Source organism: Salvelinus sp. IW2-2015, linkage group LG15 (assembly GCF_002910315.2).
Source record: "Salvelinus sp. IW2-2015 linkage group LG15, ASM291031v2, whole genome shotgun sequence".
NCBI lineage: Eukaryota > Metazoa > Chordata > Actinopteri > Salmoniformes > Salmonidae > Salvelinus > Salvelinus sp. IW2-2015.
The window spans coordinates 41,499,535-41,525,911 of record NC_036855.1 but is presented as its reverse complement, the minus strand read 5'-3'; the positions used below and the strand labels follow the sequence as shown (position 1 = coordinate 41,525,911).

Below are 26,377 nucleotides of genomic sequence, written 5' to 3'. Positions count from 1 at the left end.
GGGGCCCACAAGGGTGCGTTCTGAGCCCTCTCCTGTACTCCCTGTTCACCCACGACTGCGTGGCCATGCACACCTCCAACTCAATCATCAAGTTTGCGGATGACACTACAGTGGTAGGCTTGATTACCAACAACGACTAGACGGCCTACAGGGAGGAGGTGAGGGCCCTCGGAGTGTGGTGTCAGGAAAATAACCTCACACTCAACGTCAACAAAACAAAGGAGATGATTGTGGACTTCAGGAAACAGCAGAGGGAGCACCCCCTATCCACATCGACGGGTCAGTAGTGGTGGAGAAGGTGGAAAGTTTTAGTTCCTCGGTGTACACATCACGGACAAATTGAATTGGTCCACCCACACAGACAGCGTTGTGAAGAAGGCGCAGCAGCGCCTCTTCAACCTCAGGAGGCTGAAGAAATTCGGCTTGTCACCAAAAAGCACTCACAAACTTCTTACAGATGCACAATCGAGAGCATCCTGTCGGGCTGTATCACCGCCTGGTACGGCAACTGCTCCGCCCACAACCGTAAGGCTCTCCAGAGGGTAGTGAGGTCTGCAGAACGCACCACCCGGGCAAACTACCTGCCCTACAGGACACCTACACCACCCGATGTCACAGGAGGCCATAAAGATCATCAAGGACAACAACCACCCAAGCCACTGCCTGTTCACCCCGCTATCATCCAGAAGGCGAGGTCAGTACAGGTGCATCAAAGCAGGGACCGAGAGACTGAAAAACAGCTTCTATCTCAAGGCATCAGACTGTTAAACAGCCACCACTAACATTTAGCGGCCGCTGCCAACATACTGACTCAACTCCAGCCACTTTAAAAATGGGAATTGATGGAAATTATGTAAAAATGTACCACTAGCCACTTTAAACAATGCCACTTAAAATAATGTTTTCATACCCTACATTACCCATCTCATATGTATATACTGTACTCTATATCATCTACTGCATCTTGCCATCTTATGTAATACAGTACCACTAGCCACTTTAAACTATGCCACTTTATGTTACATACCCTACAGTACTCATCTCATATGTATATACCGTACTCTATACCATCTACTGATCTTGCCATGCCGTTCTGTACCACCACTCATTCATATATCTTTATGTACATATTCTTTATCCCTTTACACTTGTGTGTGTGTATAAGGTAGTAGTTGTGGAATTGTTAGGTTAGATTACTTGTTGGTTATTACTGCATTGTCGGAACTAGAAGCACAAGCATTTCGCTACACTCGCATTAACATCTGCTAACCATGTGTATGTGACTAATAAATTTGATTTGATAACCATGCAATGGTATTCAAAGTAATCGTTAACTTCTTTGGGGTAGGGGGCAGCATTTTCACGTCCGGATGAAAAGCATGCCAGAGTAAACGGCCTGCTACAAAGCCATAAAAGCTAGAATATGCATATTATTATTTGGATAGAAAACACTCTGAAGTTTCTAAAACTGTTTGAATGATGTCTGTGAGTATAACAGAACTCATCAGGCAGGCAAAAACCTGAGAGAAAAATCCAACCAGGAAGTGGGAATTCTGAGGTTGAACGATTTTTCAACTCAGCTCCTATTGAAGATACAGTGGGATATTGGTAATGTTGCACTTCCTAAGGCTTCCACTAGTCGTTAGAACTTGTCTGATGCCTCTACTGTTTAGTGGGGCCGAAGGAGAGAAGAATTAGTCAGGTCTGCCATGAGGTGACCATGCTCTGACCATGCGCGTTCACGTGAGAGCGAGCTCTGTTCCATCGCAATTCTGAAGACACAGGAATACTCCGGTTGGAACATTATTGAAGAATTATGTTAAAAACATCCTAAAGATTGATTCAATATTTCGTTTGTCATGTTTTTACGGACTGTAATATAACTTTTTAAACCTTTTGTCCATACTTTCCGCTGGACCCCGCCCGAGCGTCGTGAGTTTGGAAAGTATACTGAACGCTAGAACAAGGAGGAATTTGGACATAAATGACGGACATTACTAGAACAAAACAAACATTTATTGTGGAACTGGGAGTGCATTCTGATGAAGATCATCAAAGGTAAGTGAATGTTTATAATGTTATTTCTGACTTCTGTTGACTGCATAATATGGCGGCTATATTTGTGTCTTGATTGGGCTCTGAGCGCCGACTCAGATTATTGCATGGTTTGCTTTTTRCGTAAAGCTTTTTTGAAATCTGACACAGCGGTTGCATTAAGGAGAAGTGCATCTAAAATTCCATGCATAACAGTTGTATCTTTTAGCAATGTTTATTATGAGTATTCCTGTAAATTGATGTGGCTCTCTGCAAAATCAAAGGATGTTTTGTGACTTCTGAACGTAAGGCGCCAATGTAAACTCAGATTTTTGGATATAAATATGAACTTTACCGAACAAAACATACATGTATTGTGTAACATGAAGTCCTATGAGTGTCATCTGATGGAGATCATCAACGGTTAGTGATTAATTTTATCTATATTTCTCCTTTTTGTAAATCCTCTCTTTGGCTGGAAAAATGGCTGTGTTATTCTGTGAATAGGCACTCACCTAACATAATCGTTTGGTTTGCTTTCGTCGTAACGCCTTTTTGAAATCGGACACTGTGGCTGGATTTACAACAAGTGTATCTTTAAAATGGTGTAAAATACATGTATGTTTGAGGAATTTTTATTATGGGATTTCTGTTGTTTTGAATTTGGCGCCCTGCACTTTCACTGGCTGTTGAAGAGGTGGTACGCTACCGTCTCACGTACCCTAGAGAGGTTAATAAGCGGTGTGGTGTAATGTAACTAAGCTTTTCATTTATAGAACTAATGAGGTTCTTTTTCATTTTTTTAATGAATGAATAAGCCAAATCTAGGTGACGTTCCTGTTAATTTGCTCATTTAGTCGGGCCTCAAGGTAGGCAAAGGAGTGTATTTACTAGGCTATAATTCATTTACTTTAGGCCCGCAATTTTGTCTTTTTTATTATATAGGCTAGGCAACATGTGATTGTATGGTGTGTATGTTCGGGCACATGCATATGAGTGCAATAGCGATAACGCTTAGGACAATTTAAAATATTTAGTTTATTCCTTTTTCATCCACATGTCCATAGATTTATGTTAATTCCCCTTTATTCAACATAGGACACAGTGAAACCTTTTCTCTTCTTAAAAACCCTTAGTGGGCTTCCTGTTAGTAAAGTGACAGAAAACAGGTTAGGCGCCGTTTTTGGGGTCTGTCATTTCATTTGGGGACTCAGCAGTGGGGTTTTTCTAAACTTTATTTGTATTTTTTGTTTTGGTTTAGGGTTACACAAACGTCTTATTAATTGTCCCAAAACGAGATATTGGAGACTTAATACATCTCTGCTTAACAATGAAGGATTCTACTCTGTGATAATTAATATTTTATCACATTACTGGCTCGACAACCAACTCTTTCCTGTCTCAGCTGCAACTATTTGGGATGCTGCTAAAGCAACCATAAGGGGTCATATCATTTCCCAAGCCTCTCTGATCAAGAAGCTTAGAATTGAAAATAGGGAAAAATTGGAGGTTGAAGTAAAGCATTTAGAACTTTTTCATAAACAACCAACCAACCCAGGCGAACTGGAATTCACTAGCTTGTGCTAAGGCCCAACTCAATTTAGAGCACACAAAACATGTTTTAAAAAACGGTTGTTTTTACCAAGCAAAAATATTATGAGTTTGGTAACCGTCCGAGGCATCTACTTGCATACCAACTTAAAAAATAACAAAATTAAAGATCTATAAAGTCTATAAGAACGGCAGATGACTTCAATACTCATGATCCATTGCTTACCAATAATACGTTTTGCTACTTCTATAAATCTCTTTATACTTCACAATGTACACGATCGAACAACGAAATGACTAAATATCTGAATAAGATAACCTTGCCCACTATATCAGATGAGCACATAAATAGACTAAATGCTCCCTTTACTCCTGAAAAGGTTTGGGAAACTATTAAGGCAATGCCTTCTGGCAAGGCACCTGGCCTAGACGGCTTCCCGGCAGGGTTCTACAAGAAATTCTGGCCTGAGATATGCCCTATCTTCATGCCTGCTCTAAATGATATGTTCGAAAGAGACATCATACCAGAGTCTTGGAAAACTGCATCCATTAGCCTGATACTTAAAAGGACAAAAATCCATTAAAATGCACTTAGTTTAGACCTATCAGTTTGCTAGGAGTTTATGTTAAAATAGTCGCCAATACACTTACTTCCAGACCTCATTAAACCTGATCAGACTGGCATTGTCAAAGCCAGATTTGGAACGGACAATGTGAGACGTGCTCTGAATATCATAAACCACCTTGGCAGAATTAAAGACCCTGCACTCATTGTCTCTCTCGATGCCGAAAAGGCCTTCGATAGAGTTGAGTGGAAATTATTGTATGCTGTATTATAAAAAGTTAATCTGAGGGACCATTTTACTAATTTAGTCAAATTTATTTTTTCTGACCCATCGGGCAGTTAACACAAATGGTAAATTATCAGAATGATTTAATATCGGTAGGGGCTGTCGTCAAGGCTGCCCTTTATCTCCTGCTCTGTTCTTGTTAGTCCTAGAAGCACTGACTGAGGCAATGAGGTCTAGTAATAACATCAGGCGCATCTCTATGGGTGATGAAGAGCATAGCATTTTATTATTTGCTGATGATGTGCTTTTATACATGTCTAAACCAGAGACCCCTGTCACTGCAGTAATGGACATCATATATGAATATAGTAACCTGTCAGGGTACAAAATTTATGTGGATAAATCCATGGCATTACCTTTGAATATTCCCTCTACAATCAACTTAGAAACAATATCTCCATTCCAATTGACTGAAACAGGCTTAAAATACTTGGGTAAATATGTTACCCCAAGTCTTAAAGACCTGTTCACTTCAAATGATATACCTTTGCTCACAAAAATTAAACAGGATCTGATTAACTGGTCTACCCTACCAAACTCTTTTTGGCAGGATTAATGCCGTCAGGGTGAATATCCTTCCTCGGCTAAATTATTTATTCCAAAATATCCCCTGCCATCTATCTCAGTCCTTTTTCGCACAATAAATGTCAATATATCTAAATATATCTGGAACAATAAGAAACCTATAATCAAATTTATCAAACTAATTAAGCCTAAGAATTCAGGAGGGGTATCTTTGCTAAATCTGCAACTATATTACTGGTCTGCTCAGATCAAGCACATGATTAGTTGGTGCCTAGACAAACACCACTCACTTTGGGTTGGGATGGAATCAATAGCATGTCATCCAAGAGCATTAGCTTCTGTACCATTTATTAATAGCTTTGAAAAGATCCGGTCCTTACCTGACAATTTTACAACACATAATACACTCTTAGCTTGGAAAGATGCAAGGAGGCATCTGCAGATTCCAGACCATATATCACTCTGGTCACCGATTGCCCTTAATCCAGATACCCCCCCTCCCCCCAAATAAGGGGTATTGGAAACAGGACAACAGCCCCAACGACACAATGCTGATGCAGAAATGTAAGAAGCTCTCTCCGGCTCAGCAGCAGAGTTTGCTGGGTGCTGTGGAGGGAAACTAATAGACCCCCTCTTAAGTGCCATCCCAGCTGGTGTACACATGAAATCAGATGGAAAATATGTGAACATGATGGTTAACAACTGTGCAGTAGATGTTTTAGTAGATACAGGTGCTAAAGTCACAGTATTGCCCATATCTTATCCAAACATAATGTCCTCAGTACACAGGCAAGAAGATGAGAGCAACAGGAGTCCATTATCAATTTCTATTGGTCCAATGAAGATTGATGCAGGGGTGTGGATAGGCTCATTTGAACAACCTATTTTAGGCCTTGATATTATTATGCAACTTGACTCTACACTGAACATTTCTGAAGGGAAGGTGATGTGGCAAATTAGACAACTGCAGGGATCTACAGTTCAGAATCATTCTATTTGGACTACGAAGAAAAATGAGTGTGGAACTTTGGATATGGAACCAGTGTGCTTGACAGGTGTTGCCCCACCTTGCACAAAACAAAATACCATTAGCAAGGAAGCTATGGACACTACTAAAGTAGTGATTAAAGATTCTGCTGACATGCAGTTCATACTCTTTTGACAATGAATCGAGCTGCACAGGTCACAGCTGCTCGTTGGAGCAAATGGTTGAGTGTGTTGGAGGCTCCTAACATCATCATACAACGTGGCACACCATGTAATCCAGCTACTCTGATGCTTCCTCCAGATGCCACATTACTTGAACACGACGGTTCAAGCATTGTGGAGGGGGGGTGAGGAAGGCAGGCTGGGCAGTTACTACAATGGACATTGTGATAGTGACAGACAAGTTACCTGCAGGAACATCAGCACGTGGCGGAATTCGTGGAATTCGGAATTCTACACAGACTCAAGGTATGCTTTTGGTGTTACCTATGATTTTGGAAAAATATGGAAAAACACAGGTTTCAGGACATCACTGGGAGTTCCTGTGAAGAATGGACCAGAGGTGATGGCTCTACTGAATGCTCTCCAGTTACCTGGACAAGTTGCAACTTTGAAAATGAAAGCACATGGAAAAATCTTTACAGACGAGAGTAAAGGTAATGATCTGGCTGACAAAGCTGCCATGGCGGCTGCCAAGAGAACACATACCTCTATCACCTAAACTGATTAGGAGATACACCTTGGATACATTGCAACACATTAGAGACATGCAAAGAAGTGCACCAAAAGATGAAGTATGGGAATAGATGGCTGCAGGATGTAAACTCAATCAAGAAGGTGTGTGGAAATACAACCTGAGATGTTGCCCTACTTGGTGACACAGATCCACTCTTTGGGACACATTGGTGTGGACAAGATAGTTTATCATTTTGTGGGCAAAAGGTGGAATCCTGGTGTGCGGAAAGAGGCTGAGGCTGTTGTGGCGAATTGCAACATTTGTAGGGAAAAGAACACCAAGGGACGAGTGAAAGTACAGACACGACGAGTGCCTGCCCTTCAGACATCTACAGCTTGATTACATAACACTGCCCAAATGTAAAGGACACAAAGATGTGCTAGTCGTTGTTGATCGTTTCTCATGATGGGTTGAAACCTACCCTATTAACTTCTCTAGGATAGGGGGCAGCATTTTCATGTTTGGATGAAAAGCGTGCCCAGAGTAAACTGCCTCCTACTCAGTCCCAGATGCAAATATATCCATAGTATTATTAGTATTGGATAGAAAACACTCGGAAGTTTCTAAAACTGTTTGAATCATGTCTGTGACTATAACAGAACTTATTTGGCAGGCAAAACCATTCAGATTTTTCTTTTGAGGTCACTCTCTTTTCAATGGGTTTTCATTGGGGATCCAGATTTCTAAAGGGACCTTCCTGCAGTTCCTATCGCTTCCACTGGATCTCAACAGTCTTTAGAAATTGATTAAGGTTTTTCCTTTGAGAAATGAAGAAGTAGCCATGTTCAGAATGAGGCTCCAGTGAAGTGTACTGTTTGTTAGAGGCGCGTGACCAGAAAGCATGCTACACATTGTTTTCCTCCGGTATTGAACACAGATCATCTCGTCTTCAATTTTATCGATTATTTATGTTAAAAAATACCTAAAGTTGTATTACAAAAGTAGTTTGAAATGTTTGGACGCTTACAGGTAACTTTTGAGATATTTTGTAGTCACGGTGTTTTTCTGGATCAAACGTGCCAAAAAAACACTTTGGATATATATCGACGGAATTAATCGAACAAAAGGACCATTTGTGATGTTTATGGGACATATTGGAGTGCCAACAGAAGAAGCTCGTCAAAGGTAAGGCATGAATTATACCTTTATTTCTGCGTTTTGTGTCGCGCCTGGAAGGTTGAAATATGATGGTCTGTGATTGTTAGCTGGGGTGCTATCCTCAGTTAATAGCATTGTTTGCTTTCGCCGTAAAGCATTTTTGAACAAGTGTAGCTTTAATTTGGTATATTGAATGTGTGATTTCATGAAAGTAAAATTTTTATAGGCGCTCTGCATTTTCACTGGATGTTGGCCAGGTGGGACGCTACCCTCCCACATATCTCAGAGAGGTTAAGAAAGGAACTGCACAACATACAGCTAAAATTCTGAATCGAGAAATCATTCCCGATGGGGATTTCCGGAACAATAAGATTCCGACCAAGGCACTCATTTCACAGGAAAAGTGTGTCAGGAGGTAGCTCGTCTTCTGAACTGCCCTTATCATCCTCAATCGAGTGGACAGGTAGAACGCACGCCTTCAAACATTCAACCTCTGCGTACCAGGGTCAGCGCACTCTCAAATGTTGTTTTTTTCCATCATTGTAAGCCTGCCACACACACACACTATTCAATACATTTATTAAACATAAGAATGAGTGTGAGTTTTTGTCACAAATGAAAATGACAAAGAGCTCTTATACAACCAGAGCACAAATAATAATATAATAATCAATAATTTTGCTCTTTAGTTAGCCATCTAACATATAAAACCTTATTTGTTCATCAAAAATTGTGAATAACTCACCACAGGTTAACAAGAAGGGTAGGCTTGAAAGGATGCACAAAACTGCAATGTTGGGTTGTACTGGAGAGAGTCTGTCTTAAATAATTTTCCACACACAGTCTGTCTGTATTTAGTTTTCATGTTAGTGAGGGCCGAGAATCCACTCTCACATAGGTATGTGGTTGCAAAAGGCATCAGTGTCTTAACAGCGTCATTTGCCAAGGCAAGAAACTCTGAGCGCAGCCCTGTCCAGAAATCTGACAGAGCCTTCTGATTAAATTACAATTTCACAGAACCGCTTATTGCAATTTTGATGAGGCTCTCTTGTTCAGATATCGGTAAGTGGACTGGAGGCAGGGCATGAAAGGGATAACGAATCCAGTTGTTTGTGTCGCCTGTTTTGGGAAAGTACCTGAGTAATTACGCACCCAGCTCACTCGGGTGCTTCGCTATATCACATTTGACATTGCCCGTAAGCTTGAGTTCTTTTGCACACAAAAAATCATACAAAATCATACAATGATGGAAAGACCTGTGTGTTGTCCTTGTCAATAAAGACAGAAAAGAGCTACAACTTCTTAATCATTCTGTCCCCCACATTGAATATAGTTATGGAGAGTCCCTGTAATCCTAGATTCAGATCATTCAGACAGGAAAAAACATCACCCAGATAGGCCAGTCGTGTGAGAAACTCGTTATCATGCAAGCGGTCAGACAACTGAAAATGATAGTCAGTAAAGAAAACTTTAAGCTTGTCTCTCAATTTAAAAAAGCGTGTCAATACTTTGCCCCTTGATAACCAGCGCACTTCTGTATGTTGTAAAAGCGTTACATGGTCACTGCCCATATCATTGCATAATGCAGAAAACACACGAGAGTTCAGGGGCCTTGCTTTAACAAAGCTAGGCATTTTCACTGTAGCTGCATTTTCGACTGGCTGTTGTCATATCGATCCCGTTAACGGGACTGCAGCCATATGAAGTTAACATAAATCTTGAATAACGTCCCAACCGGAGAATTACATTGACTTCAGATGAGCGATGGAACGGAGCTCCCTCTTATGTGAAGGCGCATGGTGAAAGAATGGTCAGCTCATGGCAGTGGTGACTCATTCCTGTCTCCTTCGGCCCCCCTTCACAGTAGAGTCATCAGACAAAGTTCTACAGACTGTTGACATCTAGTGGAAGCCGTAGTAAGTGAAAACTCATCCATATCTCGCTGTAATTTCAATGGGAGCTTGGTTGAAAATCTACCAGCCTCAGAATTTCCACTTCCTGTTTGGATTTTTTCTCAGGTTTTTGCCTGCCATATGAGTTCTGTTATACTCACAGASATAATTRAAACAGTTTWAGAAACTTCAGAGTYTTTTCTATCCAATACTAKTAARAATATGCATATATTAGCAACTATGACTGAGGAGCAGGCCGTTTACTATGGGCACCTCTGTGCACCTTTCATCCAAGCTACTCAATACTGCCCCTGCAGCCATACGTAGTTAATAATTAGTTTTAAATAAATGTTTTGAAGAAAAAAACTAAAAAAATCACCTCCAGCCTGCTCACCATTGGTCATTGATGGGGAGAACATAATTAGGAGGTTTGGTCTGACCTGTTCAAACTTCAACAGAGTATAGCTTTGTACAGTTGAAGTCGGAAGTTTACATACACTTAGGTTGGAGTCATTAAAACTCGTTTTCAACCATCCCCAAATTTCTTGTTAACAAACTATAGTTTTGGCAAATCGGTTAGGACACCTACTTTGTGCATGACACATTGTTTACAGACCGATTATTTCACTTATAATTCACTGTATCACATTTCCAGTGGGTCAGAAGTTTATATACACTAAATTGACTGTGCCTTTAAACAGCTTGGACAATTCCAGAAAATGATGGCATGGCTTTACAAGCTTCTGATAGGCTAATTGACATAATTTGAGTCAATTGGAGGTGTACCTGTGGATGTATTTCAAGGCCTACCTTCAAACTCAGTGCCTCTTTGCTTGACATCATGGGAAAATCTAAAGAAATCAGCCAAGACCTCAGAAAAACAATTGTAGACCTCCACAAGTCTGGTTCATCCTTGGAAGCAATTTCCAAACGCCTGAAGGTACTACGCAGCCATCTGTACAAACAATAGTATGCAAGTATAAACACCATGGGACCACGCTGCCGTCATATCGCTCAGGAAGGAGACGTGTTCTGTTTTCTAGTGATGCACGTACTTTGGTGCGAAAAGTGCAAATCAATCCCAGAACCACAGCAAGATGCTGGAGGAAACAGGTACAAAAGTATCTATATCCACAGTAAAACATGTCCTATATCGACATAACCTGAAAGGCCACTCAGCAAGGAAGGGAAGAAGCCACTGCTCCAAAACCGCCATAAAAAAAGCCAAACTACAGTTTGCAACTGCACATGTGGACAAGGATCGTACTTTTTGGAGAAATGTCCTCTGGTCTGATGAAATAAAAATATAACTGTTTGGCCATAATGACCATCGATATGTTTGGAGGAAAAAGGGGGAGACTTGCAAGCCGAAGAACAACATCCCAACCGTGAAGCACGGGGGTGGCAGCACCATGTTGTGGGGGTGATTTGCTGCAGAAGATACTGGTGCGCTTCACAAAATAGATGACATCATGAGGGAGGAAAATGATGTGGATATATTGAAGCAACATCTCAAAACATCAGTCAGGAAGTTAAAGCTTGGTCGCAAATGGGTCTTCCAAATGGACAATGACCCGAAGCATACTTCCAAAGTTGTGGCAAAATGGCTTAAGGACATCAAAGTGAAGGTATTGGAGTGGCCATCACAAAGCCCTGAGAAAATCCCATAGAAAATTTGTGGGCAAAACTGAAAAAGCGCGTGTGAGCAAGGAGGTCTACAAACCTGACTCAGTTACACCAGCTCTGTCAGGAGGAATGGGCCAAAATTCACCCAACTTATTGTGGGAAGCTTGTGGAAGGCTACCTGAAACGTTTGACCCAAGTTAAAGAATTTAAAGGCAATGTTACCAAATACTAAACTTCTGGCCCACTGGGAATGTGATGAAAGAAATAAAAGCTGAAATAAATCATTCTCTCTACTAATATTCTGACATTTCACATTCTTAAAATAAAGTGGTGATCCTAACTGACCTAAGACAGGGAATTTTTACTAGGATCAAATGTCAGGAATTGTGAAAAACTGAGTTTAAATGTATTTGGCTAAGGTGTATGTAAACTTCCGACTTCAACTGTATATCAGATTTCACCTTTTCATTCCATGTGTTACTGATGAACTCTGCCTCAACTCTGGCTACTTCTACAGATGGACGAGATGCTTTTGGTAGACGACAGCCTCGGTCCTTTGATTTGGAGACCATAATTGGGTAGGTTTTATCTGACCTGTTAAAACTTCAACATAGTACCCGTTTGTGTGTCAGATATTACCTATGATTTGGCTGGGGATTGAATTCCCAAACTTTCAATATCAGGGCGGCCACTCTAACCACAAGGCCACTGAGTTGGTCACACCCCAACCTGTGTTCAATCACACAGACGTTAAAAGCCAATCTACTTCTTCAATAAAACTCAACAAAGAGCAGCACCATCTAAATCAATAACCTCCATTATCTGTGCCTTTAGGAAGTACTCACACCCCTTGACTTTTTCCACATTTTGTTGTGTTACAAAGTGGGATTAAAATGGATTTAATTGTCATTTTTTGTCAACGATCTACACAAAATACTCTAATGTCAAAATGGAAGAAAAATGTTAATATTTGTGAAACATTTATGAAAAATAAGACACCAATAATATCTTGATTAGATAAGTATTCAATCCCCTGAGTCAATACATGTTAGAATCACATTTGGCAGCAATTACAGCTGTGGCTCTTTCTGGGTAAGTCTCTTAGTGCTTTTCACACCTGCATTGTGCAACATTTGCCCATTATTAATTAAAAAATTCTTCAGTATTACTTTAGTGCCTTGTTGCAAACAGGATGCATGTTTTGGCATATTTATTTTCTGTACGGGCTTCCTTCTAGTCACTCTGTCAATTAGGTTAGTATTGTGGAGAAACTACAATGTTGTTGATCCTTCCTCAGTTCCCTCTTATTACAGCCATTCAACTCTGTAACTGTTTTAAAGTCACCATTGGCCTCATTGTGAAATCCTTTGAGCGGTTTCCTTCCTCTCTGGCAACTGAGTTAGGAATTACTGTATCTTTTGTAGTGACCGGGTGTATTGATACACCACCCAAAGTCGAATTAATAACTTAAACATGCTCATAGTGATATTCTATGTCTGCTTTCTGTATTTTTACCCATTTACCAATAGGTGCCCTTCTTTTGCAAAGCATTGGAAAACCGCTCTGGTCTTTGTGTGTTTGAAATTCATTACTTGACTGATAATTGTGTGTGTGGGGTACAGACATCAGGTAGTCATTCAAAAATCATGTTAAACACTACTATTGGGCACATGGAACTTATGTGACTTGTTAAGCACATTTTTATTCCTGAACGTATTTAGGCTTGCCATAACAAAGAGGTTGAATACTTGACTCATTTTTTACTAATTGTATTATTCCACTTTGACATTATGGGGTATTGTGTGTAGTAGGCTAGTCACAAAAAAATATAAATGTAATCCATTTTAAATTCAGGTTGTAACAACAAAATGTGGAAAAAGTCAAGGGGCGGAAATACTTTCTGAAGGCACTATGTTATAAAAAATATACTATTGTTAATCATTATAGATACTACAGTTTTATTGATTCAGTGACCTGTATGTCAGTGGTATATTACTGTTATTGGAGGGATGTGGCGTTATAGATAATATTGACTTCATATTGTAATTAAAACAGGTCAGAGAGTTAATGAGTGTCACAGTTTTAATGGTTCTCTGGCTTTGGGTCGTGTGACATGGATTTTACGGTCGAGCGCACACGAAGGCTTGCTACCATAACCATTTCATTTCCTCTCTCCATTATGAAAATAGAGAAGCAGACCATTACACAACTCATCCATCTAAAGACCGCAAAATATGACAATTAATGTGTAAGTGTGTGTGTAGGGAGGGTGGAATAGTTTAGAAAAAACTTCTAACCAATCACTGTGAGGATGAAACTTTCAGCAGATTTTGAGGCAACAGTGCAAGCTGAGAAAATGATACTGTGGACAAGAGCTAGGTTCAGCATCAAATAAGCACATGCACACACTGATGAAAGCTCTTTGTCCTGACATTTGAGTGAAGCTTGTGGAAGAAAGGAGACAATGTCATACTGGGAGGGTGGGAGATATGACAGTGAGGCAGAAAGGAAGAGGTGAAGCGAGAGGATTTGCTTCGCTCACAATCTGTCCGGGTGTGATAAGCCCTTTCTTGTATGGAGGTCTATGAGAGAATATTGAATTACGTGAGGCTTGTTTGATCGAATATAAGTTTCGTAATGTTTAGGCTTTTACAAATGTACTGATATAAGTGGTTGCACGTGGCATTCCAGCAACATTGAAATAAACAACTTACTTGTGCTTGTTGTTCACCCGCGTATCTTCCCTATCATTGGCTAGAATGGTCCTACCTGATTTCGCCTGCCTTCAATCATCGATGACATGGATTTCCATTGTTAGAGTGGTCACCCGTTTAATCTTTGAGTGAGGCCACTGCTTCTAGACCGTGTGTGCGTATTTGATTTGTGAGTGTTGTTTGTGTACCTTCTTGTGGTAGATGCTGCACACTCCTCTCTCCAGGTCTGGCAGTCGGAAGAGCAGGGCTCTAACAGAGGGTAGGGTGACGGAATCAGACTCCAGGATCTCACATACAGCACCTTGTCTCTCACATATAGACCTGTGGGGTGAACAAGAGCCTCCAGGGTTGACATTCTGTATACAGAAGCACAAGTGCTATTTTCAGTTTCCTCCCCAGCAACACAATGTGCATTAGGCATTAGAGTGGGACTGCAGAGTGCAGAGAGACATGTGCATGTGTGCAGGCATGTGTGTGTAATCTGGGTTTTATTCATGTTAGCGTGAAGCAGGGTTCTATCATAACCTATCTGATGGTAGAATCGAAGGTTTATAATCCTGACAGCAGATCTGAGCGAGTAAGAGAGATTACAGTCTCAGCCCAACCCCAAATCCATCCCTATCCCTCAGACACTCAGTGCAGATCTGAAAGGATTGCATAGGTCCGTGTGTGTACTTGCTCCAGGGTAAAGTTTCCCCTAGGTACATATGCCTAGGTTCAGCTTCCCCTCCCCTAAATCCTTAACCATTAATGGGGGAAATGCAAAACTGACACAAGATCAGGGTCTCGTGGCAACTTCACCGTACTCTGTTGCTGAAGCCCAAACCAGTCCCTTTCCTTTCCATTCACCCCTCCATTTGCGAATTCACTCACGCCTCCACCATATGCACAGGTGATGTAAATCTGAGGGATTTAAAATGATCATGGGTTTAGGGGCCACTTCGACTGAGCCAGCAATGCCGCCAGCTCAAGAGCAAAGTGCTATCCCAACATGCACCGCGATATGTTTGGTGTTAACAATTTCATACAAAATAATGGAGAGGTGAGCCTAATTATATGCGAAATGCATTTGTTTGTGTCTGATTTCTAGGCTTGACACATGTAACAAATGAAATACCTCACAAATGAAATGTTTAACTGTTACGGAGGTTTATATCTTGTAAAATGACAGGGAAATCTGTTCATTTTAATTTAATTCTCGTTTTATTATTTAACGTGGAACATAAATTGCATCATTCAAGTACCAAGTGTGTCCCGAAATTGATGGGTTAATTTGATCCCACAGGAGGTTGGTGGCACCTTAATTGCGGAGGACAGGCTCATGGTATGGCTGGAGTGGAATGGTATCAAATACATCAAACACATGGTTTCTATGTTTGATGCCACTCCGTTCCAGCCATTATTATGAGCCGTTGTTTGATCCACTCATCACTCTTGAAGTCACCCTCAGAGTTTCGTCAGCAACAGATGACCACGGAGGGCCCTCCAAGCGAGTTAGTAGGGGCAAAGGACTGGTTTGGGATTCAGTGTGTACTTACTGTGCGTCTTTGAGGGGCTGGCTTACCCACTTCCTCATCAGTCTTCTACCAAATGAGGTGTGGGTGTGGTCTAACACCCACAACAAACTGCCCTTCGTACCTCCATCTGTCTGTAACGCACGCACACAAACCTTTCTGTGAAAAAGAGTACTGCACTTGGCCTAGTAATATCGTACCGTTCCAATGCTCCACAATAACAATTGCCCAAACTGAATTTAGGCCACAAAATAGCACCAAACAGGACATTTTAGGCCACGAACACATGGTCTGACCTGAGTACCATTATATAAGATAAAGTTACATATGAAATACGGCCTTGTTGTATACAAGTAAACTGGAGGAAAAGTACAGTGATTCGTTATGTAAAAGTTGCAGCGTACCGCAGCACAGCTTGCATGGTGCCGCAGAATTCTAATGGCACATTATTTAAGTGTCAGCCATTGTAACCATTAAAGCTAGTTAGTGCTAGTTTGACCACCAGAGGGCATATTTGAGAAGCATTTGATAGCCTTCAATAGTGGCTGTACAAGAGCATTTAAAACCTTTTTTGTAAGAACATAGTATATGGGACTGATTTTATGAAATTTTGCTTAATTAATTTGATTAATATTATGGTGTTTCTATTCCAAGAAAAACAAAAAACCCTCAGGGTTTCCGTTAGGATGGAACGGAAAATATGGAGCTGTACAACGTGACGGTCGGGAGTAGGCTACAGTACTAAGAGCATAAGATGTCCACACCCTAATTGTATAATTCTAGTCGAACCAATACACAAACAGAGATTCAGTGAAAATAAAACTCTCATTGATTTACCAAGACCAGACCCCATGCTTGTCTCAGAGCAGCGCGAAACGGTGCTAAAATAGTGACCACAGCGGGTAGGCTATTCCATCAAATGCTATTGCTTCTAACTTCAATATGCTTTTTAAATAAGACCTACACCACTTTTAACAACACATTACTCAACACTAGTGAGACTCATTAGGCCTACAGTAGGCCTACAGTATATCAAAAATATTTTGATATTCAGATTACAATAATTTTTTACGAAATAACCTACAAAATATCATTATATATTATCAAGTTGATGGCACAGTCATATAGCCCGGCACCTACATAGAGCTGAGTGACTCACTCATTCAGGCTTTGGATCAAAATAAATAAGTAGCAACATTCTTTCTGATAGTCTTTAAAAAATTTAAGTTTTGGTTATCCTGACCTGAACCTGCATCTGTAGGAATGCATTTTGCACTGCGATGCAGTGTCTTAAACTGCTGCGCCAATCGAGAGGGCTATTGTAATACTGTACATGGTGTCCAGGTCAGGATAACCAAAACATTTCTTTATTAAAGACACAGTATTACACAGTATTAATTATGAATTAATTATGAACACCCGGAGGTTCATAAGTGGACACAGAATACCAACTGGGATGGATCCCGAGGAAAATGTGGCTTACCAGTGAACCTACGGGTGTTCATAATTAATACTGTGTCTCAGAAGTTTCTGTCTGTAATAAAGTTGCAGTTACACATCCTTGGAATAGCAGAACAGCATAACGGTCCGGACGGCCCTTGCTGTGCCTGGTGAGCAGTTAAAAAGGGGCTTTTATATCATTCTAAATTAATAATAAAATTAATTGTTTTGTTTAAAAAATAACAATATTTTGGAGATGATTTCGTTTTCAAATAACGTAAAATGAGCGAGAAAAAGGCAGAGAAAAAGGCCATTCTTGAACATGGGGTGAGACATTGTTACTAATTTGTAAATAAAGCCAGTTTGTCATTTAGAATTATTTATTTCTGTTTTTAGAGGGAGAGAAACCAAAAATCTACAGTCATCTCATGGGTCTCCCAGTTGAGGCCGATACCGGTATTGAACCAGCATCTGTAGCAACACAGCTTGCACTGCGATGTAGTGTCTTAGACCGCTGCGCCACTCAGGCGCTGTACAACGTGACCGGTCGGGAGTAGGCTACAGTACTACAGTAAGAGCAAAATAATCCTAACATTTCCACACCCTAACTGTAGTCTGTACTCTTAGAATAAAAACCTTAGTGGAACAACAGTTTTAGTAAGTAATACTTAAGTCGTGCACAAGTTGTGCACAATTATATATCTATCTATAATTATTTATGTTTATGTCACCCACTCATTGTCAGTTAGAGACGCAGTAGGACCCAAAAGTATAATCAGTGCTCCAACTCCCCCTTGTGCTGGTCTGGAGCAATTAAGTAGTGACACAGGGTACCGTACGAAACCACAAATTACCTCTAAGTCCCGCAGCATAATCGCAAAACTTTTAGTGGAGCAACCACTCATTCACTAACACGTACCTGGTTGGTAAGTATCTCCAGGTTTCTGAGAGTGGGAGCACTGAGGACCATACCGTCTGACTCACAGGAGAGGTGCCTGAACGAACTTAAGGTCACACACACACAGAGAATTACCACATACAATATTACAAGAGTCACAGGGAGTCAGTCTGTGGCAACCACAAGGGCGGTGTGTGTGTATGTGTGTGAGTACCTGTGGTGCAGTAGTACTCTCTGCAGGTTAAACTCTGTGAGGTAGTGGATGAGAGGACCCAGACAGCAGACCACAGGGCTTTCCAAAGAGGCTATACTGGAGAGAGGTCTGGAACCTGGGGATGGTCACACAAACACCCACACACAGCCATGAGTCACAACCTCGTGCCTCATTTTGTTAGAGAATACTTTTTTTGTTGATCGTCCGCCAGCGTCCCCAAAATACACACACATCTACAGTACACGCTGTCCCAACAGAAAATATGTTTCACTTAAAGGACAGATGGAGGCACGGACCTGTAATTCATGACATGAAGCCTCTATTTGCTCCCTCTCTCTCTCTCTCTCTCATTGTCTCTTTCTCTCGCACACTGACAGACACAGACTGAGACACATTCAGACTCACAGACACACCTGACTCCTGTGTGTGACAGTAGAACTCAGTGACAGTGTTCATTGCAGAGGCAAAGTCAAACTGAGCACTGTCCCTCTTCTCTATACGTACACCATCACCAGCCTGCACACTGCAGAAAGAGAGAGGCAAATAGAGAGGGAGGGGAGAGAGGGAGAAGGCAGGGAGAGAAGAGTGACAGAAGGAGGGAATAGGAGGTAGAGAGAGGTTATTACACCAGCTCCTATAAGAATCAACCTGTTAGTCAGAACAGCTCAGGCACAAAAATCTAAGATCAAGTAAAATATTTAAGAAAAATATTAAAAAATATACAGTACCAGTCAAAAGTTTGGACACACCTACTCATGCCAGGGTTTTTATTTATTTGTACTATTTTCTACATTGTAGAGTAATAGTGAAGACATCAAACTATGAAATAACACATATTGAATCATGTTGTAACCAAAAAAGTGTTAAACAAATCAAAATATATTTTATATTTGAGATTCTTCAAATAGCCACCCTTTGCCTTGATGACAGCTTTGCACACTCTTAGCATTCTCTAAACTAGCTTCATGAGGTAGTCACCTGGAATGCATTAATAGGTGTGCCATGTTAAAAGTAAATTGTGAAATTTCTTTCCTTAATGCATTTGAGCCAATCAGTTATGTTGTGACAAGGTAGGGGTGGTATACATAAGATAGCCCTATTTGGTAAACACCAAGTCCATATAATGGCTAGAACAGCTCAAATAAGCATAGTGAAACAATAGTACATCATTACTTTAAGACATGAAGGTCAGTCAATCTGGAAAATTTCAAGAACTTTGAAAGTTTCTTCAAGTGCAGTCACAAAAATCATCAAGCGCTATGATTAAACTGGCTCTCCTGAGAACCGCCGCAGGAAAGGAAGACCCAGAGTTACCTCTGCTGCAGAGAAATTGCAGCCCAAATAAATCCTTCACAGAGTTCGAGTAACAGACACATCTCAACATCAACTGTTCAGAAGAGACTGCGTGAATCCGGCCTTCATGGTCGAATTGCTGCAAAGAAACCACTATAAAAGGAAACCAATAAGAAGAGATTTGCTTGGGCCAAGAAACACGAGCAATAGAAATTAGACCGGTGGAAATCTGTCCTTTGGTCTGATGAAGCCAAATTAGATTTTTTCTTCCAACCGCCGTGTCTTTGTGTGACACAAAGTAGGTGAACGGATGATCTCTGCATGTGTAGTTCCCACCGTGAAGCATGGAGGAGGTGGTGTGATGGTGTGGGGATACTATGCTGGTGACTCTGTCAGTGATTTATTTCAAATTGAAGGCACACTTAACCAGCTTGGATACCACAGCATTCTGCAGCGTTTGCGCTTAGCGGGACTATCATTTGTTTTTCAACAGGACAATGATCCAACACACCTTCAGGCTGTGTAAGGGCTATTTGACCAAGAAGGAAAGTGATGGCGTGCTGCATCAGATGACCTGGCCTCCACAATCGCCCGACCTCACCCCAATTGAGATGGTTTGGGATGAGTTGGACCGCAGAGTGAAGGAAAAGCAGCCAACAAGTGCTCAGCATACACTACCGTTCAAAAGTTTGGGGTCTCTTAGAAATGTCCTTGTTTTTGAAAGAAAATCTATTTTTTTTGTCCATTAAAATAACATAAATTTGATCAGAAATTAAGTGTAGACATTGTTAATGTTGTAAATGACTATTGTAGCTGGAAACGGCAGATTTTTTATGGAATATCTACATAGGCATACAGAGGCCCATTATCAGCAACCATCACTCCTGTGTTCCAATGGCACGTTGTGTTAGCTAATCCAAGTTTATCGTTTTAAAAGGCTAATTGACCATTTGAAAAGCCTTTTGCAATTATGTTAGCACAGCTGAAAACTTGTTCTGATTAAAGAAGCAATAAAACTGGCCTTCTTTAGATTAGTTGAGTATCTGGAGCATCAGTATTTGTGGGTTCGATTACAGGCTCTAAATGTCCAGAAACAAAGACCTTTCTTCTGAAACTCGTCAGTCTATTCTTGTTCTGAGAAATGAAGGCATAGGAGAGCAACAGTGGAAGAGATCATTTCCGGTCAGAACTTGCAGACTTGTTTACTTGCTGCTGTGCGTTTTGTTCCTAACCTTACTTTGCTACCTGACAACTTTACGGTTTTTACTTTTTAATTACTGTTTATATTTTTTGTTTTTCCTTCACTCAACATTTTTTCATTCAACTTTTTCACTCCGGACGCTTTACCTGGACATGGTTCGTCAAGACCTCCAACAGCCGAAGCTAAGTAGTAACATTAACATGATGCCTTCTAATTGCAGTCGCTGTACTCATAATATACAGGAGAACGATCGCCTTACGGCGAGGATAGCTGTGCTGCAAGCCCAGCTTCAGACGCAATCGTTAGGCAAGGGTAATTTCAGTGTAGGAAAGGATGAAACAGCGTCTGTGCCACCAGTAAGTACAGATAGTAGTATAAATCCCCTCGCACGGTCCCAGCAGCCGGACAACTTTCTCATGGCTCTGAATTTTTTTAAACCCTAGTCATTGTCGACTCCATTACCCGCAGTATTAGACTTAAAACGAATCATCCAGCGATCATACACTGTTTACCAGGGGGCAGGGCTACCGACGTTAAGGCTAATCTGAATATGGTGCTGGCTAAAGCTAAAACTGGCAAGTATAGAGAGTATAGGGATATTGTTATCCACGTCGGCACCAACGATGTTAGGATGAAACAGTCAGAGGTCACCAAGCGCAACATAGCTTCAGCGTGTAAATCAGCTAGAAAGATGTGTCGGCATCGAGTAATTGTCTCTGGCCCCTACCAGTTAGGGGGAGTGATGAGCTCTACAGCAGAGTCTCACAACTCAATCGCTGGTTGAAAACTGTTTACTGCCCCTCCCAAAAGATAGAATTAGCCTCGACCTAGGTTGGGCAAAACTAAACATGGCGGTGTTCGCCTTAGCAATCTCTATAGAAAAAAGTCCTCCTCCATTCCTGCCATTATTGAAAGAGATCGTGATACCTCACATCTCAAAATAGGGCTACTTAATGTTAGATCCCTCACTTCCAAGGCAGTTATAGTCAATTAACTAATCACTGATCATAATCTCGCCTGATGAATTTACCGTGTTAAATGAGGCCTCACCTCCTGGTTACACTAGTGACCATATCCCCCGCGCATCCCGCAAAGGCGGAGGTGTTGCTAACATTTACGATTGCAAATTTCAATTTACAAAAAAAACAACGATGTTTTCGTCTTTTGAGCTTCTAGTCATGAAATCTATGCAGCCTACTCAATCACTTTTTATAGCTACTGTTTACAGGCCTCCTGGGCCATATACAGCATTCCTCACTGACTTCCCTGAATTCCTATCGGACCTTGTAGTCATAGCAGATAATATTCACATTTTTGGTGACTTTAATATTCACATGGAAAAGTACACAGACCCACTCCAAAAGGCTTTTGGAGCCATCATCGACTCAGTGGGTTTTGTCCAACATGTCTCCGGACCTACTCACTGCCACAGTTATACTSTGGACCTAGTTTTGTCCCATGGAATAAATGTTGTGGATCTTAATGTTTTTCCTCATAATCCTGGACTATCAGACCACCATTTTATTACTTTTGCAATCGCAACAAATAATCTGCTCAGACCCCAACCAAGGAGCATCAAAAGTCGTGCTATAAATTCTCAGACAACTCAAAGATTCCTTGATGCCCTTCCAGACTCCCTCTGCCTACCCAAGGACGTCAGAGGACAAAAATCAGTTAACTTCTTTGGCGCTAGGAGGCAGAATTTTTATGTTTGGAAAAATAACGTTCCCAATGTAAACGGCCTATTTCTCAGGCCTAGATGCTAAAAGATGCATATAATTGACAGATTAGGATAGAAAAAGTTTCCAAAACTGTCAAAAATATTGTCTGTGAGTATAACAGAACTGATTTTGCAGGCGAAAACCTGAGGAAATCCAACCCGGAAGTGCCTCTTATTTTGAAAAATCCCTGTTCCATTGCCTGCCTATCCTCCATTTAAAGGGATATCAACCAGATTCCTTTTCCAATGGCTTCCACAGGTTGTGAACAGGCTTTAGACATAGTTTCAAGCTTTTATTCTGAAAAATTAGCGAGATTTATCAAATCGCATCAGTGGATAGCCAGATGTCCTTTGCTTAGTTCTTGCGCACGAAAGTGGTAGCTCAACATTTTCTTTCTCTATTGTATTGAATAGTTTACCGTCCGGTTGAAATATTATCGATTATTTATGTTAAAAACAACCTGAGGATTGYTTATAAAAARYTTTMACATGTTTCTACGAACTTTACGGATACTTTTTGGAATTTTCGTCTGCCCTTCATGACCTGCCTGAGCCTGTGGATTTCTGAACATAACGCGCCAAACAAATGGAGGTTTTTTGATATAAAAATAATCTTTATCGAACAAAAGGAACATTTATTGTGTAACTGGGAGTCTCGTGAGTGCAAACATCCGAAGATCATCAAAGGTAAGCGATTCATTTTATTGGTTTTCTGACTTTCGTGACCAATCTACATTGCTGCTAGGTGTTTGAAATGTTTTGTCTAGTGATCGATAAACTCACACAAACGCTTGGATTGCTTTCGCTGTAAAGCATATTTTCAACTGACACGACAGGTGGATTAACAACAAGCTACGCTGTATATTGCACTTGTGATTTCATGAAATTAAATATTTTTAATAATTTTCTTTGTATTTGGCGCTCTGCAATTCAGCGGTTGTTGATTAAAATGATCCCGCTAAAGGGATCCGTGCGCCAAAAGGTAACCACCTAACTGAGGAACTCAATTTAACCTTGCGCAATACCCTAGATGKAGTTGCACCCCTAAAAACGAAAAAAAATTGTCCTAAGAAACTAGCTCCCTGGTATACAGAAAATACCCGAGCTCTGAAGCAAGCTTTCAGAAAATGGCGCCACACCAAACTGGAAGTCTTCTGACTAGCTTGGAACGATAGTACCGTGCAGTATCAAAGAGCCCTCACTGCTGCTCGATCATCCTATTTTTCCAACATAATTGAGGAAAATAAGAACAATCCGAAATTACTTTGTGATACTGTCACAAAGCTAACTAAAAAGCAGCATTCCCAAAGAGAGGATGGATTTCACTTCAGCAGTAATACATTTATGAACTTCTTTGAGGAAAAGATCATGATCATTAGAAATCAAATTATGGACTCCTCTTTAAACCTGCGTATTCCTCCAAAGCTCAGTTGTCCTGAGTCTGCACAACTCTGCCAGGACCTAGGATCAAGGGAGACACTCAAGTGTTTTAGTACTATATCTCTTGACACAATGATGAAAATAATCATGGCCTCTAAACCTTCAAGCTGCATACTGGACCCTATTCCAACTAAACTACTGAAAGAGCTGCTTCCTGTGCTTGGCCCTCCTATGTTGAACATAATAAACGTCTCTTTATCCACCGGATGTGTACCAAACTCACTAAAAGTGGCAGTAATAAAGCCTCTCTTGAAAAAGCCAAACCTTGACCCAGAAAATATAATAAACTATCGTCCTATATCGAATCTCCCATTCCTCTCAAAAATTGTTGAAAAAGCTGTTGCGCAACAACTCACTGCCCTCCTGAAGACAATGTATACGAAATGCTTCAGTCTGGTTTTAGACCCCATCATAGCACTGAGACTGCACTTGTGAAGGTGGTAAATGACCTTTTAATGGCGTCAGACCGAGGCTCTGCATCTGTCCTCGGGCTCCTAGACCTTAGTGCTGCTTTTGATACCATCGATCACCACATTCTTTTGGAGAGATTGGAAACCCAAATTGGTCTACACGGACAAGTTCTGGCCTGGTTTAGATCTTATCTGTCGGACAGATATCAGTTTGTCTCCGTGAATGGTTTGTCCTCTGACAAATCAACTGTAAATTTCGGTGTTCCTCAAGGTTCCGTTTTAGGACCACTATTGTTTTCACAATATATTTTACCTCTTGGGGATGTCATTCGAAAACATAATGTTAACTTTCACTGCTATGCGGATGACACACAGCTGTACATTTCAATGAAACACGGTGAAGCCCCAAAATTGCCCTCGCTGGAAGCCTGTGGATGGCTGCAAACTTTCTACTTTTAAACTCGGACAAAACAAAGATGCTTGTTCTAGGTCCCAAGAAACAAAGAGATCTTCTGTTGAATATGACAATTAATCTTGATGGTTGTACAGTCGTCTCAAATAAAACTGTGAAGGACCTCGGCGTTACTCTGGACCCTGATCTCTCTTTTGACGAACATATCAAGATTGTTTCAAGGACAGCTTTTTTCCATCTGCATAACATTGCAAAGATCAGAAATGTTCTGTCCAAAATTGATGCAGAGAAATTAATCCATGCTTTTGTTACTTCTAGGTTAGACTACTGCAATGCTCTGCTTTCCGGCTACCCGGATAAAGCACTAAATAAACTTCAGTTAGTGCTAAATACGGCTGCTAGAATCCTGACTAGACCCCAAAAAATTTGATCATATTACTCCAGTGCCTGTCTCTTATACACATCTAGATGTGTATAAGAGACAGCTACAAAGCATTACATGGGCTCGCTCCTACCTATCTTTCCGAATTGGTCCTGCCGTACATACCTACACGTACGCTACGGTCACAAGACGCAGGCCTCCTAATTGTCCCTAGAATTTCTAAGCAAACAGCTGGAGGCAGGGCTTTCTCCTATAGAGCTCCATTTTTATGGAATGGTCTGCATACCCATGTGAGAGACGCAGACTTGGTCTCAACCTTTAAGTCTTTATTGAAGACTCATCTCTTCAGTAGGTCCTATGATTGAGTGTAGTCTGGCCCAGGAGTGTGAAGGTGAACGGAAAGGCACTGGAGCAACGAACCGCCCTTGCTGTCTCTGCCTAGCCGGTTCTCCTCTCTCCACTGGGATTCTCTGCCTCTGTAGGGCCGAGTCAGTCACTGGCTTACTGGTGCTCTTCAATGCCGTCCCTAGGAGGGGTGCGTCACTTGAGTGGGTCGAGTCACTGACGTGGTCTTCCTGTCTGGGTTGGCGCCCCCCCTTGGGTTGTGCCGTGGCGGAGATCTTTGTGGGCTATATTCGGCCTTGTCTCAGGATGGTAAGTTGGTGGTTGAAGATATCCCTCTAGTGGTGTGGTGGCTGTGCTTTGGCAAAGTGGGTGGGGTTATATCCTGCCTGTTTGGCCCTGTCCGGGGGTATCGTCGGATGGGGCCAGAGTGTCTCCTGACCCCTCCTGTCTCAGCCTCCAGTATTTATGCTGCAGTAGTTTACATGTCGGGGGGGGGATAGGGTCAGTCTGTTATATCTGGAGTATTTCTCCAGTGTCCTGTGTGAATTTAAGTACTCTCTCTCTCTCTATCTCTCTCAGCCCTAGGACCATCTGGCATGATGACTTCGTGCTGTCCCCAGTCCACCTGGCCGTGCTGCTGCTCCAGTTTCAACTGTTCTGCCTGCGGCTATGGAACCCTGACCTGTTCACCGGACGTGCTACCTGTCCCAGACCTGCTGTTTTCAACTCTCTAGAGACAGCAGGAGCGGTAGAGATACTCTCAATGATCGGCTATGAAAAGCCAACTGACATTTACTCCTGAGGTGCTGACCTGTTGCACCCTCGACAACCACTGTGATTATTATTATTTGACCATGCTGGTCATTTATGAACGTATTGGCCGTTGTGTTATAATCTCCACCCGGCACAGCCAGAAGAGGACTGGCCACACCTCAAAGCCGGGTTCCTCTCTAGGCTTCTTCCTAGGTTTTGGCCTTTCTAGGGAGTTTTTCCTAGCCACCGTGCTTCTACACCTGCATTGCTTGCTGTTTTAGGCTGGGTTTCTGTACAGCACTTTGAGGTATCAGCTGATGTAAGAAGGGCTATATAATTCA

General features: G+C 41.4%; 1 protein-coding gene across 1 annotated transcript in view; it reads right to left on the bottom strand.

Moving 5' to 3' along the window:
• The window catches only part of msh3 (mutS homolog 3 (E. coli)), a 121,741-nt gene that overhangs the window by 68,640 nt on the left and 26,724 nt on the right, over window positions 1-26,377 (bottom strand). The window contains 5 exon segments of the mRNA XM_024002453.2: window positions 14,203-14,335; window positions 15,553-15,662; window positions 17,888-17,972; window positions 18,081-18,195; window positions 18,494-18,603. Coding sequence (XP_023858221.1) covers window positions 14,203-14,335; window positions 15,553-15,662; window positions 17,888-17,972; window positions 18,081-18,195; window positions 18,494-18,603 — 553 coding nt within the window.